We start from the raw sequence: 19,430 nt of genomic DNA, 5'->3' as shown, positions 1-19,430 counted from the left end.
TGTGATTTTTCTTAATATTAATGCGCTTATGAGAAAATGTTAGTAAATTTTACACACACATCAAGTCTTTTTATCTGTGTGCTATTTAAGATATAAACATTCCATGATTTCCATGAATTAAGTATTTGGGGGCCTCATTAAATGTAATCTGGTCCTATCTGTTTGGGGCAATCACAAGCACTGAACCTTTAAAATATGCTGCTTTTGTCTTTACTTGCCAAATGTTTGGAAGGACTTGTGATATTGGATGATATAAATTGCTAATAAATAGTTCTATATTTCAGAAGCCTTAGTTATAAAATATAAACTTTTATATTTTGGACAAAAGTACAAAGTTTTTCCATAGAGTAGCTAACTACCATCGAAGAAACGACACCATAGAGGTTCTTCACTTGGAGGGAAGGGTTATGTTGGACAGAGTTGCTTGTAAGGATCACATTGTCCACTATTATGAGGTGCTTAGCATACTAAAAGGGTTGGACAAAGACAAAGCACCAGGTCCAGATGGCTTCACGATGGCCTTCTTTCAAGCTTGTTGGGACATTGTAAAGGAGGATCTCATGGAGTTTTTTCTTGAATTTCACTCTTTAATGAAATTTGAGAAAAGCATTAATGTCTCTTTCATCGCTCTTATTCCGAAAAGGGCGAGGTTGGTAAAGGTGCAAGACTTTCGTCCCATAAGTTTGGTGAGTGCGGTTTACAAGATCATCTCAAAAGTCCTTGCTAAGTGAAGTTATGGGGAAGATCATCTTGAAGTCACAAAATGCCTTTGTTAAAGGAAGGCAAATTCTCGACTCGGCTCTCATTGCGAACAAATGCTTGTAGAATAGGATCCGAGTCGACATCCCAGGTATATTATGTAAATTGGATATGGAGAAGGCTTTCGATCATTTGAACTGGGATTTCTTGTTGTATATACTTGGTAGGTATGATTTTGGAGAAAGATGGTGTCAGTGGATAAAACATTGTATTTCAACCGTCAGATTCTCAATCTTGGTCAATGGCACTCCTGAAAGCTTTTTCAATAGTTCACGGGGCTTGAGACAAGGGGACCCTTTACACTTTTATTTATTTTAGTGATGGATGTGCTGAGTAGAATGATGGAGGGGGTGGTGGACGGGCTTTATCTCAAGTTTCTTGGTGGGTAGTTCTGCGCACGATAGCTTGACAATATCTCACCTCCATTTTTTTGATGATACGCTAATCTTTTGCGACCCAGACCTTGATCAGATTCGCTCAATGAGAGCTCTTCTAATCTGTTTCGAAGCTGTCTTAAAATGAATTTATCAAAATCTGAAATAGTTCCAATTGGTTCGGTTACCAATTTAAGCGAAGTGGCTGCTATCTTGGGCTGCAAGGTGTCATGCTTGCCTATGAAGTACCTTGGATTCCCTATAGGGGCTTCTCGTAAATCCAAGGCTATGTGGGATGATATTGTCGAGAAAATTGAAATCAAACTGGGGAGTTGGAAGAGAATTTATTTGTCTAAAGGCGGAAGAATCGCACTTATCAAGAGTACGTTATCTAATCTCCTAACGTACTTCTTATCTCTATTTCCTTTGCATGTAGGGGTGGCGAATAGACTGAAGAAGATTTTTCGAGACTTCTTGTGGGGAGGGTTAGAGGATGAGAGAAAATTCCATTTGATTAAATGGGATAAAGTTTGCACCCCCTTGTCTTGTGGAGGATTGGGGGTAAGAAAATTGAGATCTTTCAACAAGACCCTTCTTGGAAAATGGTTATGGCGGTATCATCAAGAAGGGGATGTTCTTTGGAGGAACATCATAAATGTTAAGTATGTAAGCTTGTGGGGAGGTTGGTGCTCTAATGAAGTAAGAGGGGCTTATGGCGTGGGAGTATGGAAATTCATTCGGAATGGATGGGACGATTTACTTGGTAATTTCAGATTTGCGGTTGGAAAGGGCACGGGAATCGTATTTTGGCGCGACATTAGGTGTGGTGATGTTGCTTTGAAAATGGTTTTCCTCTCTCTTTTTAGGATTGCATCAGATAAGGATGCTTTTGTGGTGTATAGGATTGGGAGGTGGGAGACATTGTTGACTTTTATAGCATGCTATATGCACTAAATAAACAAGTAGGAGGGGATGATAGATTACTTTGGACACCTTCAGGGAACAAGAAATTTTCAATCCGTTCATATTACAAGGCATTAACGACTCAACCCTTCAATGCCTTCCCTTGGAAGAGCATTAGGAGAAGTAATGTCCCCCCTTAAGGCTGCATTTTTTGGCTGGTTGGCAGCCCATAGGAAAATACTGACTATTGACAAGTTGGGAAAGCATGGCCTCTATTTAAGAGATTGGTGCTCTATTTGCAAACACAATAGTGAATCAACAAATCACCTACCTCTTCAATTCGAAGTAGTCAAGGTTTTATGGGATGAAATCTTCACTAGGCTCGGTCTTGCTTGGGTAATGCCTAGGAGGGTGATAGACTTATTGTCATGTTGGAGAGGGATTCGGGGTAATTGTCACATTGCTACTGTTTGGATGATGGTGCCTCTTTGCTTAGTGTGGTGCACTTGGAACGAAAGAAATGGTCGCTGTTTTAACAATAAGGAACGCACTCTGGATGGCTTCAAGGCCTTTTTCTTTCATACATTGTTGCTTTGGGCTTCTTCTATTGTCTTGAAAGAAACAAGTTTTAATGACTTTACACTACTTTCCATAGTGCGTAGCTTGTAATTAGACTCTTTCTTGTATACTCCCTCTATACTCAGTTTTTGCCTATTTACATGGATCAATAAAATCTCTTTTACTTATAAAAAAAGGTTATAAAATATAAATTTATGTCATACATTAAAAATTATATATATATAGTTTTTAAGCAGATAAAAATCATATATGAATACCATAAGATACAATTGACTAGTTATAGGCTCTATTCTTATGCTGCAACCAGACAAGATAATAGGAATAGCCAGAATAGTGATTTCTAATTCTGTGAAATTTTGGTTTTGTACTAAATGTGCCCTAAACTTTTCGAATGGTTATGTTCGAAGTTCTGGGAATTAGTTGTAAAAGAATCAAGGTCTTCAAATACTTAGGATGCACCGGTTCAATGCTATTGATATGCAGGTTTGCTTGTGTGCATGTTCTCTTTTTATTTGTACGCACACAAAGACCCATGCACACTTAGTGAAAAGTTCTTTTTGCACTTAAAAGTACTTTTATAGTGAAAAGATATTGTTTGGTAACCAAACATTGAGGCACTTGTAGAATTAAAAAAAAAAAAAAAAACCCCTAAATGTACTGATATGAACTCGCGGAATTAGAATTTTTTGAACCCACAATCAATTTGAAAACTCACCCAAGAAACCTAAAATCAAGTCCGTGGATGGAAAATCTAGACCAATTGAGGAACTCGTTTCAAGAACCTAGATTATATTAAAATCTAAATTTGTTGAAAAACCTGTCTCAAGAACCCAGATTACAAAGGAGGAACGCTACAGAGGTTGTGATTTACCTTTAATAAGTTCAGTTCAATCAAGAACAAGAGAAGATAAACTCAACTCACAATGAATAAAATTCATCAATTTTCATAATAAACTCAATTATTGTAAACTAATAAAATAAGCATTTTTAATGAAATAAACAAATCCAAGGCCTTCAATCACATAAACATAATAATATGCCATAATTTATGTTGCACTCTTCCATTGCTTGTATCATGTGGATGAGAACTAGATCTCCTTCTTTTAAGCCCATCTTGAATGTTGGGGTCTTGCTAGACTCTTCCCAAGTGGATTGTACTAATCCTTGCAATATTTCCTTGCTCTTCTTAGCTTTCAATCTTTTGATTGCCCCATCTAGAATTTGCAAAGGATCTTTAAGGCTCGGTCTACTTTGGGGCCATCATTCTCCCTCTGCTCAAAATGATTCGACATCGAATCTTCTCCACCTGCATCAAAGGGAAAAAGATCGGTGATTTTGAAAATAATAGAAACATGATACTTTGGAAGATCCACTCGATATGAATTGTCATTAATTTTCTCAAGAATTTGAAAAAGTCTATCCAAGCTTCTCCTGTCATCAACAAGTAAAAGCATCAAAGCTAAAGAAGTAAGTGGATTAAAATCATAAACAACTTCAAAAGAAGAATAAGAAATAGTCGTATGTATGGTCTTATTATATGCAAACTCTAATAATGACAAATGATACTTTTGCAAACATTCATGCAACAATTCAATGAATGGAAAATGATACTCCCACAAACATGATACTCCCACAAAAGTTCACGAAACACATCTAAAGTCTTCCTTACACCAAAATGACTATTCCAATTATATGCGACCTCAATGAATGGCAAACCATACTCCTAAAAGTGTTCATGTAATACGCCTAAACTCATCTTTACACCAAAGTGACCAATCCAGTTATATGTAAACTCAATGAATTGGAAACAATACTCTCACCAATGGTCATGCGACACTTCTAAGGTTCTCTTTACACCAAAATGTCCCATCAAAGTACCTCCATGTGCTCCACGCACAATCAACTCACGTGTAGAACTATTAGGCACAAAAAGTCTATTCTCTCTAAACAAGTACCAATCTAGTTTATAGAACTTACCAAACGATGCTTTCTCATATGCTCCATACACACTATCAAAGTCATCATCATTAGCATGTAATTTCTTATTATATTCAAATCTCAATAACTTTGCATCCAAAATGAAGATAAGGACATACCTTCTTACTAAAGTATCAACCACAAAATTTTCCTTACCTTGTGTGCACTTGATTACATGAGGAAAAGTCTCAATACGTTTCTCTCACTTGGTATGCATACTAGTCAACAACTTACCTTGTCCCTTCAAATATGTCGAAGACTCATGTTATTCAATGGAAGGTCAGGTAGGCATTGTCACACCTGACACAAAATCAATATATTGCTCTATCTTTCTAATAAGTTGCAGTCCACTAAACATACCACTAAGAATCATGACCTCATATCCCTGCAACAAAAAAATAACAACACTAGGCAAAGATTCATTAAATTCGTTAGTATTAAAATTTGCCTTAACGTAAAAACTCATTTCTCTCTTTGTTTTTCTCAATTTCTTCACTCGTTTTTTTTTTTAACACGTCTTTCTTTTCTCTCTCTTTTTTTTTTTTTCTTGAGGTTTCAACCACACCCTCATTTCTTTTCTCTATCATTTTTCTTTCATTTCGGTCTCACTATTTATTTCTTCCACGATTTCATTATCTTTCTTTTTTTGCTCAACCTCATTTTTGCTTTCTTTTTTTATCAGTCTCAGTTTCTCTTTCTTTTTTTGATCAACCTCACTTATACTTTTTTTTTTTATCAACCTTACTTTTCAACTTTAGTTGATCCTCATGGACCTGTTTTGTGGATAAAGGAGCTAGTTTGATTGTTTTGTCATCCTTTACAAAATTGTATATGTCTTGAACCCATCATGGATCACCCTTCTATCATACTGCCAAGGTCTCCTCAACAAAATATGGCTAGCATGCATAGACACAACATCATAGAGCACCTTATCCTGATACATTCCTATTGAAAAAGATACAAGCACTTGCTTATTTACTCCAATCTCCTAACAATCATTTAACCACTGCAATATGTATGATCTAGGGTGTTTCAAGGTAAGTAAATTCAATTTCTCAACTAAAGTTGTGCTAGTCACATTAGTACAACTCTCTCCATCAATGATCATACTACATATTTTATTGTTGATGTGGCATATAGTATGAAAAATAAGAGACTCACCATACTTTTCATATCATCTATTTCAATTTGTGTATTAAGAGCACGCCTGGCAATAAGAGACTCACCGTACTCTTCATACTCATACCCATTCTCAATACTAGGCTCATGTCTCCCTCTCACCTTGCATATTTCTATTCACTGTATCTCGATGATCTATCCTATCCATCACTTCCTCTAACACTATGTTCAACTACTCAAACTGTTGTTGCATGGCCTGGAATACAAATGAGTTATCTACCATCTCCTTTGGTGATGAGTCACTTTTATGAGACATCGTATGCGCTGCACCAAAAGAATGTTGGTGGAAAAAGACCTCACACGCTCCCTTATGTATTTACACTCTAATAATGTTGGATCTCCTTCTTTCAAGTTCATATTGAATGTTGGGCTCTTGCTAAACTCTTCCCAAGTGGATTGCACTAATCCTTGCATTGCTTCCTTGCTCTTCTTAGCTCTCATTCAATAATGTTGGATCTCCTTCTTTCAAGTTCATATTGAATGTTGGGCTCTTGCTAAACTCTTCCCAAGTGGATTGCACTAAACCTTGCATTGTTTCCTTGCTCTTCTTAGCTCTCATTCTCTTGATTGCTCTATCTGGAACTTACAAAGGATCTCTGAGGCTCGGTCTACCTCGGGGCCCATCATGTACGTCATAGAAAAAGCCTCTAATTGGTGCTTCTCCTAGGAAGTGATTTGAGTTCAAATGCAGGAGACAGTTTTGGTTTGATGCAATGTGCAACTGACAAAATAGCCATCCCATTTGCAACTGATAATAAAACTATTTCTTCTTTCTCCTGTCTTCATTCTCCATTCTTGGAAGTCTTCCAGAATCTCAGGTCTTATCACAATCTTGCTCTCATTCTTGCAAACCTCACATAATATCCCATTTGCATAAATCAAGAAGACCGTGGAACGGGAAAATAATGTAGCATTTCAGCATCAGTTACACAATATTCCAAATGAACTCTGTGCAAAATCTGAAGAGAAAAGCACATAGCAGTGCCCATCAAAGATAGGAAAGAAGACAATGAAAACAAAAATAATTTTTTTTTTTTTGAAGGACGAAATTTATTAAAAAACAACGTAATTAGGCATAGCCCAAGTACACAGGAAGTTTTCAAGAGAAAACACCTAATTACAAACTAAAGCTGAAAAACAGCATGAAAGTCATTGGAACTAAATCCATCCATTATGATAACTGAAGCCCAAAGCAACAAAGTATGAAAAAAAAAAAAGAAGTCCCAATCCCATCCACCGAGTGTTCTCTATTATCAAAACAGCGTCCATTCCTCTCATTCCAAATACACCACATAAGACAGAGGAATCATCTTCCAAACAGCAGCTATTTGACGATTTCCTTTAATCCCTCTCCAACAGGCCAAAAGACTCCCTACACTCTTAGGCATCACCCAAGAAATGCCAGACTTGACAAAGACCTCATCCCACAAAGCCCTCGACACATCACAATGAAGAAGAAGGTGATCCACCGATTCTCCACACCTGTTGCACATAAAGCACCAATCCATTACAATGGTTCCATGCTTTCTCAGCTTATCAATAGTAAGTATTTTCCCATGAGCAGCCAACCACCCGAAGAATTGGACCTTGAGAGGTACTTTGCATCTCCAAATATTTTTCCAAGTGAAAAAATCACTAGAAGAATGTGGCACCAAGACTTTGTACAAAGATCTAACCAAAAATTTCTTATTACCAAGCTGATTCCAGATTAGTCTATCCTCCTCTCTAGATTTTAAATTTAAGGCATATACAGCAAGCTGTAAAAATCATGATAGCCCACACCTCCCAATCTTGAGCATCTCTAATAAAACTTACTGACCACTGAATAAGCCCAGCAGTGTTGCTCATGCAATCAGCTACAGAAGTGCCTTTATCTGAAGCAATTCTAAAGAGGGAAGGGAAAGCAATTTTCAAGGCCACGTCTCCACACCATAAATCATGCCAAAAACTTATCCGATTACCCCTACCCACTTCAAATCTGAAATTTTTGAAGAACTCCCCCCCATCCATTGCGAATGAATTTCCACGCTTCCACTCCATATGCTCCTCTAACCTCATTTGAGCACCAATCTCCCCAAATACTCCCATATTTTGCATCAATAACAATCCTCCAAAGAGCATCATCCCCTTCTTGATGATTCCTCCACAACCATTTCCCTAAAAGTGCCTTTTTGAAAGTTTTCAGTTTTCTAATCCCCAAACCTCCCAAATATAAAGGAGAGCAAATCTTATCCCACTTGAGCAAATGTAATTTCTTCTCATCCTCCAATCCACCCCACAAGAAGTCACGGAATATCCTTTCTATTCTATTTGCTACTCTTGTAGGCAAAGGGAATAAAGATAGGAAATAGGTTGGGATATTTGATCAAGTACTCTTGATTAAGGTGATTCTACCACCTTTGGACAAGTAGATCCTTTTCCAGCCAGCCAACCTACTTTAAATTTTCTCTAAAACCCCATCCCAAATTGCCTTAGATTTAAAAGGTGCCCCCAAGGGAAGACCCAGATATTTCATAGGCCAAAAAGACACCTTACATCCCAATATATCAGCCAAATCCCCTAGATTATTGACCAAACCTACAGGGACCGTTTCAGATTTGGGCAAATTGACTTTTAAACCAAACATAACAAAAGTTCCCTCAAAGAACAGATCTGATCAGAATTTGGCTCACACAGGATCAAGGTATCATCCACAAAGAGTAAGTGAGAGACATTAATGCTGCCATGGGTGGAACTGCCCACCGAGAAAAGCCCGAGATAAAATCCCTATCCACCTCCGCCTTCAACATTCTACTTAACACATCCATAACTAAAAGAAAGAGAAATGGGGACAAAGGATCCCCTTGTCTCAATCCTTGTGAGCTGTTAAAAAAAACTAGTTGAAGTGCCATTAACCAAAACTGAAAATCTATCTGAAGAGATGCAATACTTCATCCACTTGCACCATTTTTCACCAAAACCTTGCCTACCAGGGATATACATCAAAAAATCCCAATTGACATAGTCAAAAGCCTTCTCCATATCTAATTTGCAAAGGATCCCAATTGGTAGCTATTGAATGCCTACCAAGCATTCATTAGCAATGAGAGCAGAGTCAAGGATTTGTCTACCATTGACAAAGGCATTTTGAGATTTTGTGATGATCTTCCCCATAACCAAACTTAAATGGTCAGTGAGCACCTTCGAGATAATCTTGTACACACCACTAACAAGACTGATGAGTTGAAAGTCCTTCACCTCTATGGACCCAATTTTTTTAGGGATAAGCCCATTGAACATAGTGTTAAGCCTTTTCTCAAATTTCATAAAAGATTGAAATTCGAGAAAAGCCTTCATGATATCCTCCTTGACGATGTCCCAACATTCCTGAAAAAATGCCATGGAACAGTTGTCGGGTCCTGGTGCTTGATCTTTGTTTATACCTCTTATCACATTAAGCACCTCCTCTTCTTCAAACATTCTCTCGCACTAGGTTGGTCAATTGAATCAAACACAACCCCATCAACTTTGGGTATCCAAGTAAACTGCTTCGTAAGAAGCTTTTCATAAAAAAGGATAATGTGATCCTTAATAGTTGAATGATCCATAAGAACACTACCATCCGAGTGGAGCACCTCAGTTGCATTATTTCTTCTATGAGAATTAGCAACTCTATGAAAGAATTTGTGCACTTGTCTCATTCCTTCAACCAAAGAGCCCTAGACTTTTGTCGCCATGAGATCGCCTTCACAAGAGTAATTTGTGCACTTATTTTCCTTTCCTTCTCATCAATTTAGAGAATCCCTACAACCTCATTTTCATCAAATCTATGTACTCCTCGAAAAGAGACTTTCTCTGATCCCCAATGTTCCCAAGCACCTCCTCATTTCATTTCTTTAAGTCATTCTTCAAAGCTTTGAGGTTTCCAGCTAAGACAAAGTTGGGTGTACCTGACAATTGATAAGAAGACCACCACGCTTTCACCTTATCTACAAAACCATCAAATTTGAGCCACATGTTCTCGTATTTAAACTATATCCGCCCCTTGTAAATACCCCCACAATCAAGAAGGATGGAAAATGATCAGAGCATAATCTAGGTAGACGTTTTTGTCATAATTCAGGAAAATGCGCCTCCCAAGAGGGAAAAACAAGGAATCTATCCAACCAAGACCATGCCTTCCCGTTCGACCAAGTGAAATCACCCCATGCCAAAGGTAAATCAACCAAGCCTAGATCAAAGAATAAATTAGAAAAATCAACCATGGCCAAACCAATGCTGGAATCCCCGACCTTTCACTTAGAAACCAAGTGATGTTAAAATCCCGTCCAATACACCACGGGCCCTTCCACCAACTACACAAACCAACAATCTCATCCCAAAGGAATCTCCTATCCCTATCAACATTGGGCTCATAAGCCCACCCATAACCATCATTTACATTCAAGAAAGAACAAGCCACAAGAAATTCTCCAATATACTCATCCGCCAAAGTTACAACTCTTGTCCCACATCAAAATAATACTCCCTAAAGCCCCCTGAGAAGCAAGCGAGACCCATCCAACATATGAACAGCCCCACAAACTTTTGATAATGTTTCTATCAATGAACTTCAATTTGGTTTCCTGCAAACAAATGATGTCTACTTTCCATTCCCGAATTAGATTTCTTACATGAAGACGCTTGGACGGATTGTTCAACCCCCATACATTCCAAGAGAGGATCTTTGGCTTCATAAACCACTGCTGATTGCCCTATCTTTAAGCCTACCTCTCTGCTTGCACTACCATCCCTTGCATCGTAATTGATAGAGCATGACAATCTCATAAGCTCTCTTTCTTTTTTTGAAAAGGATCTAGTCAAAATAGGCTGTCCCGCATCAATAGCTATGAGGAGCTTTGAATTGTTCGTCAAAGTCCTCACAAGAAATCCCTACATAGTCACGGATTTCATCCACCTTCTGTCAAACCCAATTGGAATGTAAACCAGCCAAAGAGTGAGCCGGAGGCAGAGAGCAATTGGGACTAGCCACATCCCCCATATCTTCCACTCCATTAATAGAAATACCCACCCTAGTCTCCTTGCATACCAAATGCAAATCATGCTCATCATTAGACTGAACATCCGAAACCAAATCCGCGTCCTCATTTGTGCACAAAACTTTGGAAAACCCTCCTCATTAATAATCTGAGGAGACACCCTCTAAGATTCATCATTCATCACTACACCAGAATTAGAGGTGTGCAACTGGTTACAATCGGGGTGAGAAGGGAGGCCATGCAAAGCAAAGATTGATGCTTGCAAAGGAGCAGGGGGTCGTCGGCGACCAGCAGCATGTTCTGTGATGATGGAGAGGTTCCCTAAGCAACAACTGACAATGATTGAGACCTATTCATGTTCGTGCTTGAGGAAGAGGCACTAGAATGAGCTTTAACCATCGGCTCTGACAAAGGAAGAGGGTCACTGGCGACCGGCGACAAAGTCTGTGATGATGGAGAGGTCCCCTAAACGTCTGAGTCAAAAACACATTCGTGCTCGAGGAAGAGGCACCAGAATGAGCGTTGACCTTCGGCACCTATCTTGTAAAGCATGAAGTTTTTATCAATCGTTTTATTCATTTATATGATTTTATTGCTATTTTAAATGTGAAATTTAATTGAAAGATATTATATTAATTTTCAATTTTTCTATCATAAAAAATATTTTTTCAAAAAGTTAGAAGTATGAAATCAATCAGTATAAAATTTTAAAAAAATCTTATTAACCATTTTGGTATAAAAAATAATGAAAAGTTGAGCGCTTTTATTTCTTTTATAAAAAAATCAGATAAGCTATTTGATAGAAAAATTTTATATTGAAGAATAACAGAATTTTAAATGTCCTTTTTTGTTTGTAAAAACACATTTATATCTTGTTACCTAACAAGCATAATAGTGTTAAAGCACTTTAGATTTGTGGTTACCCCACAGTTAATTAGTTATTCAGTGATAGAGCTTTTTTAATATAAAGTTCTACATCTTTTCTTTTTTTTTTTTTTTGATAGGTAAAAGAGATTTTATTGATCCACGTAAATAGGCAGAGCCTGAGTATACATGGAGTATACAAGAAAGAGCCTAGTTACAATCCAAGTGCCACGGATGGTAGCATAAAAGTCGTTAAGACTTGTTCTATTCAATACAATAGTAGATGCCCAAAGTAGTAAAGTATGAAAGAAAAAGGCCCTAAGACCCTCCGGAGAGCGTTCCCTATTCTCAAAATAGCGTCCATTTCTTTCTGTCCATGTGCACCACATTAAGCATAAAGGTACCATCTTCCATACAGCCCCTTATCCCTTGCTAACAAGACAATAAATCGATCACCCTCCTAGGCACAGGCCATGCGATACCAAGCCTCAAGAGGATCTCATCCCACAATACCTTAACTACTTCGCAATGAAGAAGAAGGTGGTCCACAAATTCACTGTTGTGTTTGCACATGAAGCACCAATCCATTATTAAGAGTCCATGCTTTCTTAACTTGTCTATAGTCAATATTTTACCATGGGAAGCCACCCACCTGAAGAAAGCAACCTTGAGGGGGACATTGCTCCTCCAAATGCTCTTCCAAGGGAAGGCATTGGAGGAGTGGGTCGTCAAGGCCTTGTAGTAAGAACGGACTGAAAATTTCTTGTTCCCTGTGCATGTCCATAATATTCTGTCCTCCCCTCCAGCCCTTAGCTTCAACGCATATAACCCGCTGTAGAAGAATAAAGTTCTACATCTTAAAGCTCTACATCAAAAGCTCTATTATTGGTAGCAATTCTAAACATGCACTTATTCTGCCATAATTGAGTTGACAACTTTAGCTTCATTTGAGACTTAAAAATTTAGGAAAAGGTCAAGAAGGCTGCAAAAGGTTGCATCAGTTCCATTCTTTCACATGCACTCATGTATAATTGACTACATATGTACATGTTCATTATTTGCATCTGCTTTTTGAGCATAGTTTCCTTATAAGCTTGTTTTTTTATTAGCATTTGTTCCATACCATGGACTGGAAATTCCAGAAGCTTCTCTCTTTTCCCAGTTTGTGTTTCTTATGGGGATATCTTTATCATCTAGGTCCTGTATGTCTTAAGCTAATGTTCTAAGTTGGAGGTTAATATAGAAAGTTTGAAGTGCATATATACAGAATGGTTTTAAAGCTCGTTACAATGGCAGGTTATTTTCGGCCACACCTTGAGAGGCCACTTGCAAATAATATTGGTTTTCAGCGGCCAGCCCCTAATAATCTACCAATTGGAGCTCCAACATCAGGTGACCTTCCCTTTCTAAAAGCCATTGCCAATTCTTTTTTACGCAACTTTATGTACTATAAACAAGGATGGACATGCCTTGATGTTGGGTTGTCTGATGCCCTATGCAACTACACACAGGATATGTCTTGATATGCCTTTATCTGTCAAGTTCTGGAAATGGATGTTGATCTGCTCGTAATCTTCATTAAAAAACCTGTAACTCTTTTATTTCCCCAAAAAAAACATATAAAGTAGAAAGGAAAAACGGTTGGAACTTGATCTACATTTGTCATGATGAGAATATTCTGTCTCAGGGAGTAGATTGGATGGGAGAGACGATAGATAGAGAGGAAAGCTGTCAAGTGTTAGTTTTGTCTTGAACCTTTGTTCTTTTTTTTCTTTTCATTTTTTTTAAATTATTAGGTAAGATTTTATAGTTGTAATTTTTGGTATTTTTGGATACCATATTCACTTCATTGCTTGAATTGCTTACCCATGCGTGGTTGAACATAACTGCCTTGTCTTAGTACCTGTGCTTGCTATACTATTTACGAGTTGAGTTCTATTACAAAGAATTATTTTTGGACTTCTCTCCAGGTCAGGCTGTGTCCCAGATGTTTCCTTGTAGACCAGACAATTCTTCTCTTAACTGTTGGAGGCCAGCTTGATAGTCTCAAGTGAGAACACCTGTAGGTTTTCAGTACTTTGCAGCTGATTTAATTTAGAAGGAAATGCCTTAACGTTCTCCAAATGAAGTGGAAGGTCACATGTATGTAATTTGTCAAATTTATCTGAATATTATATTTTGGTGCCTATTTTAACATTAAAAGCACATTACAGGGGAATCCTTGGGATCATATTTTAAATAATTTGGACTACCATTTGATCAAATATTCCCTAAATTTCTGTTTGCTTCATTAAGCAAACATTTAGGACTGATCACTTCTTATATTCTTAGAGAACTGCTACAGCCACAGAAAAATTCCACGAAAGTAAACTTACAAATTGACATGACTTCATGTGATATGTTAAATTTACTTTATAATAGAAGTAGCTTTACAATCTGACATACCACATTAAGTCACATCAGTTTGTGGTTTTACTTTTGTAGAATTTCTTTGTGGCTAAAGCATTTCTCATATTCTTATACTCGATATCTCTCCATTTGGTTCATGTACTCCTTTGTTGGCTTATAGAAACCTCTTGTTATTGTTATTGTTATTATTTTCCTTTTGGCTTGAAGGGGGTGTTCTTGGGTGAGCTAATTTAACTGGCATTCTTTTTCTCAGGTGATCAATTTGTCTTACCTACTTTGGTTGCACCAAGTAGCAAATGCCATTTACGTATTGCCTCGGAGTAAGATTGAATTTCAGGGCAATCCATCCACACATGACGGCAGTGTTAAGAACTAGTGGAGGCTCTGGGCAGGACTCTGTAGATTTTAATTTTTCCTGACAGGTGTATCCTGAGAACATTTTCTGCCTAGTGTAGGCCCATGTCACTTGACTTGGTTAGTGCATCTGTTTCTTAACTCTTGTAATTATTTTAGTATTTTGTACATAGCAATGAATTCGTAAACCAAATTCGAGATTTGGGGAATTTAAATTATTCTTCATTCGGCATTGTTCTCTGGTCTCATCATCCCTTACATATATATATATATATATATATGTAACATGCTCCACTAATTGGGTTTGTGTCATTCCTGTCCCTCGTCCCTTCCCTTATTTTACTTGATATATGTGTAGGGTTTAAGTTACTTCTGATTTAGCTGCTATCACTCAGGAACATTTTATTGGTTGAATGTTTTGGTAATTTCACCATTGGCTTATGCAGTCTCCCTATAGCCACCCTACTTGCAAAGGATGAAGATGATCTGAGATTAAACTCTTTCTCATCTTTAAGTTTTATTCTCTTATATTTGGGAAAAAGCATTAAATAAAGGATTGATCCGTAAAAAACATGATATTGATATGAAGTGAATCATTAAAAATTATTGAAGTTGTAACATTAGCAGCCATAACTTGAACATGACTGTGCATGTTCGTATGTGTTTGTATATATCTATGTACGATGATGGTATGACATTTGCAAAGGGTTACACTTGATCAAACCTGAACTTGTACCTTTACATGCACACATACAGACAGATGTGCACGTTTTTTTAGAGTTGATAGTGGGACATGAGAGCTGCAATGCTTTGTCACTTGAAATTCTTCCCTGCCATCAAATCCTGCTCTTAGTTAACCTTTGAACTGATGTACTGCCCCACACATAACTTATGTCCATGTTTGTGTTGATGGCGAAGGCTTATTAATTGGTCTAGGATCTTTAGATTCATTATTTTGGTTATCTTAAGTTCCAGACGTTATTATTCTGGAGTACGGTTGGTTTTCTTCCCTTCATATGTTGAACTTAGGCACATATTTCTTAAATGCACCGAATTCTAGCAGCCTTTTTGAGCATTTTCAGTCACCCATCAGTATGACATGCTAGATTGTCAACATCCAAGATACTTGTCAGACCTTCAGTGTCATTTACATTACCAATCGATAGAAACTCAACATAGCCAAGTTAATGTTGAACCCTGAAAATGCGTTGGAGAAAGGAACAAGCAACGCAAAGAGTTCATTACATTACCAATCATTGTATCGTCTGCAAATGCTAAATTTGAGATCAGAAGTCCTCTCTCATTATGGGTCTCCTCTGAGACTCTTGAAGCAAACCTGCAGCAGGGAAACTGAGATCATTCTACTTGGAGTCTTCATAACAATAACAATAATGAAAACAATTCCTACCATTGTCACAATCCATGTGAACTTTCAAAAAAACCTTTTTGGGAAAGACATTCAACAAGACTTATAAGTCCAACTGCACCACATCTCCACGAAGTTGCATCTCCTCAACATACACAGCAAGAAGTCCGAATTCAACCTATTAGCTAGGACTCTTGCCTTGATTTTGTGGATTATGCATTATGCTCACAAGCCTTATAGGTCCAAAGACTCTTATGTCCATACACCTTATGTTTTGTGGTGGGTGGGTTTTGGGCCCACGCGGTGCCTCTTTTTTTTTGGGGGGGGGGGGGGGGGATGTGGTCGGGGTGCTTCTTCAGAATAAGGACAATGGATGTCACATGAAGGATTTTTTCAAATCTGCCCTAGCACAAAAGTCATGAAAACCCTCATTACCTCATTCAGTCCTCTTATACCTCCTCTCAATAGGCTTGGGACAAGTCATTGAGTATCGCTCTGGTCCTGATTCTTTCTCACCACTCATTTCTTTCACCACCTCATGGACTTCAATTTCCTCAAATGACTTTTTTAACCATCCCACTTCATCCGCTCCCATTGCTTCAGAAGTCGAGCTATCTTGTAATGACCCAAGGAAAGTCCAGGTCTCATCTGGACTGATACTCTGAAAGGACTTTAATGTTACGATTAGAGCTCCTTGGAATCATTGTAAAGTGCTTGGAGTGAGAATTCACCACCTTACCATACACAGTTTAGGGTAGTACAATCTCCCCCTTAAATTGCTGACGTCTCATCAGGCCATTACATCATGATCACACTTTTGGTTATCATGGCTTCAACACTTTACTGTAACGGCTTAAGGAAATTCAAAGTGATGTCTGGGCATATACTCCAAAAAGACTAGTCAATTTTATAATTGGAGCCCCTTGGAAGCGCTTTAAAGGGCTTGAACTTCTTTCCCCATGCTATGATGCCCCATATTTACTTTTTAAATTTGCAGATACCATTATGATGTGGATTAGAATGTTTTAAGGGAGTGGGAAAGAAGTAATTTTAGGAGTTAGAGTGGAAGCTTACAATTGTGTCTTTGGTTCTGTTTTCCTTTTATTATTATTTTTTTTGCCTGACATTTCATGGTGCATTTTTAGTTTCATATAGTTTTCTTGTAAATCTGTCTATATTGGTTAAATATGCTGCACTCCCTTAACGCCTCATGCCTCCACTCTTATTCTTTTAGCGATATGTCTAAATAGCATCTCTGTTTCATACCTGTACTTCACATCTGATTTCACCTTCAATCATGATATTGACATCCTTTTCCCTTAAATTCCCAAATTGCCTACTCTATTATAGTATATGATTTAAGTTGAGTGGCACAGTTGTGGAAGCTAGGTGTTGCTGAAAGATTTTCTTTTTTTAATTAATTTGTTGTTTTTTTGTTTTTTTTTAATAATTAAGAAGTAATTTTATTAGAAACGAATGTATAGGCAAAGCTCATGTACACAGGAAGTATACAAAACAAAACAACTAGATATACATTCTATGAAACAGAAAGCAACAACAGAAAATCATGAACAAAGGTTCCGTTAATCACTAAAGCAAAAAACCAAAGCAATAAAGAGTGCACAAAAAGTTCAGGATTTGCTCCAAAGTATGCTCCTTGTCATTAAAACACTACTCATTCCTTTCCATCCAAATGCACCATATAAGACACGAAGGAACCATCTTCCAAGCCCCATCCATTTGAGCACAATCATGAAGCCCATTCCAACACGCAAGATCAACCACTCTCAAAGGCGTCACCCAAGCCAAACCAATTCTACAAAAAATGCCATCCCACAAAGCTCTTTCCACCTCACAATGCAAAACTAAATGATCTACAGTTTCCCCATGCTTCTTACACATGAAACACCAATCCATAACTATAATACCCCGCTTCCTTAAATTGTCCAACGTCAAAATTTTCCCAAGAGAGGCAAGGCAGTCCACTTTGTTTCTTGTAGAGTAGATGTCATTTGTCCTTGGGGGAGTTTAGGAGGGGTGTTCAACTTGAAAGCTATATTTATCTTTAATAGGTTATGGAATCAGGGATTATTGCCGATATGACCAGCTGTAATTTTCATGCATCTGTAGTACATGCTTGAAATATAGCCCACTTGGAGTATATGAAAAGCAACAAGTACTGTGCTATATGCCTTTTCTTTTGTCTTTCGCCGAAGTACAATTCAGTTCAGAATTTGTGGTAATAACATATTGTATTGTTACAGGTTATGGAAAAACATTAAAACCAAAATGTCCACCATTTTTGAGGTTATCAATCTGGTCATCAATCCACTAATATGGTTTCATACATTATGGCAGATATAACTACAAGATTTTGAGGTAAATGTTGTATGATGCTAATAACTGGTACACTTTCCTGTTAAACTACTTCTATCCATATGAGGATGGCTCTCTTACATGCTCCTCATATTAATTCTATGATAATTCTCTTACATGCTTCAAGAATAGATGGTTCTTTTCTCTGCAATAGAATTTTATTATTTATCAAAACTGTGATCTGCTTCATGATCTATGATATAAACACATGACACAGAAAATTTGTTGATTGCTCAATCATTCACTTATGCGATGAAGATAGTGTTTACATTTCGAAATCTTCTTCACAGCAGCCAATTTTACCATTTTGTTTTCAAGATCTTTCATTGGAGATCGTTTGTCATCACCCTCTCAGATCCCTTACTACTAAATCTGCCATGGACTGATAGTTTGGTTTTTGCTATCTGCAATTGGGGAAACACTTGGTAAAAATGCCATTAAATATATTTTCATTAGAATGAAATTTTAGGTGACCAGCCATTGGATTAGATGTTCTCATGTTTATCATGCATCTTGAAATTCCATTTTTAATCTGATTTTTCTCTAGATATGATTTATAAAGTCATTATTAGTAGTCCTAGATATTTTATTGATGAGACATCTCTTAATCGTTTGATGACTTTGATAGTTTGTAGCATGTTGGGTTTGGATAAAAGCAAACCAATGGTATTTGGAAAATTATTGGTTTAATATTCATGCCAGATTGTGTTTTGTAAAGTGTCAATATATTATGTGTAGATAGTGTGAGGCGATGAGATTGATTGGCTGCCTGCTAAATGCATGCGTTGCTTCTTCAAAATATAATGGTTTTTAATTTTTCTTGTTTCTTATTTTTCCCATTGAATTACCCGATGTACATTTACGGGAAAGTTCTTGCCAAGAGCCTGTGCACCATCAGGATTAGTCAAGATGTTCCTGAACACCCGGTGCCAATAAAAACAAAAACAAAAACAAAATTATCATGTGAGCAAGATCCTTGCCTCTTTGAAAATAAAGGTAGAGGTAGGATTTGAGGCATTTATGTTTTAAAAAATCATAGAATTTCATCTCAATATCATTTGATACTCTTTCCTCAGAAAATGCCCGTTTTGAAGGGAGCATCGTTTTGGGTTAAAATGCGCGGTGATTACAATAGCCAGTTCTGTCAAAACTCCCTAGAAGAGTTCTGATATTAAATCTTGAGTGTCATTCATTAAGGATACACCCAAAAGAGTTGGTATTCATTTTTATTGTTATATTCTTTTTTCGATAAGTTATTAAGTTGAATCCACT

At 37.3% G+C, this 19,430-nt stretch overlaps 1 protein-coding gene across 10 annotated transcripts in view; it reads left to right on the top strand.

Annotated features, from left to right (window-relative positions):
- Positions 1-18,309, top strand: part of LOC122313943 (ENHANCER OF AG-4 protein 2-like) — a 39,649-nt gene extending 21,340 nt beyond the window's left edge. For 5 of the 10 annotated variants that reach the window (XR_006243547.1, XR_006243552.1, XR_006243550.1 and 2 more), the window contains 3 exons: positions 12,950-13,045; positions 13,624-13,795; positions 14,316-14,650. Coding sequence is in view for 2 of the 10 variants with exons in the window: in XM_043129283.1 (XP_042985217.1) it covers positions 12,950-13,045; positions 13,624-13,694 (167 nt within the window). In the remaining 8 variants the exon portion in view is untranslated. Of the gene's footprint in view, positions 1-12,949; positions 13,046-13,340; positions 13,391-13,623; positions 13,796-14,315; positions 14,651-18,046 lie in introns of those variants that run through there. The other 5 variants (XR_006243546.1, XR_006243548.1, XM_043129283.1 and 2 more) reach the window with 5 other exon arrangements.
- Positions 18,310-19,430: the final 1,121 nt, after the last annotated feature.

The sequence above is a fragment of the Carya illinoinensis genome, chromosome 6 (assembly GCF_018687715.1).
Source record: "Carya illinoinensis cultivar Pawnee chromosome 6, C.illinoinensisPawnee_v1, whole genome shotgun sequence".
In the NCBI taxonomy this organism is placed as follows: domain Eukaryota; kingdom Viridiplantae; phylum Streptophyta; class Magnoliopsida; order Fagales; family Juglandaceae; genus Carya; species Carya illinoinensis.
This window is presented reverse-complemented; position numbering and strand designations above follow the sequence as displayed.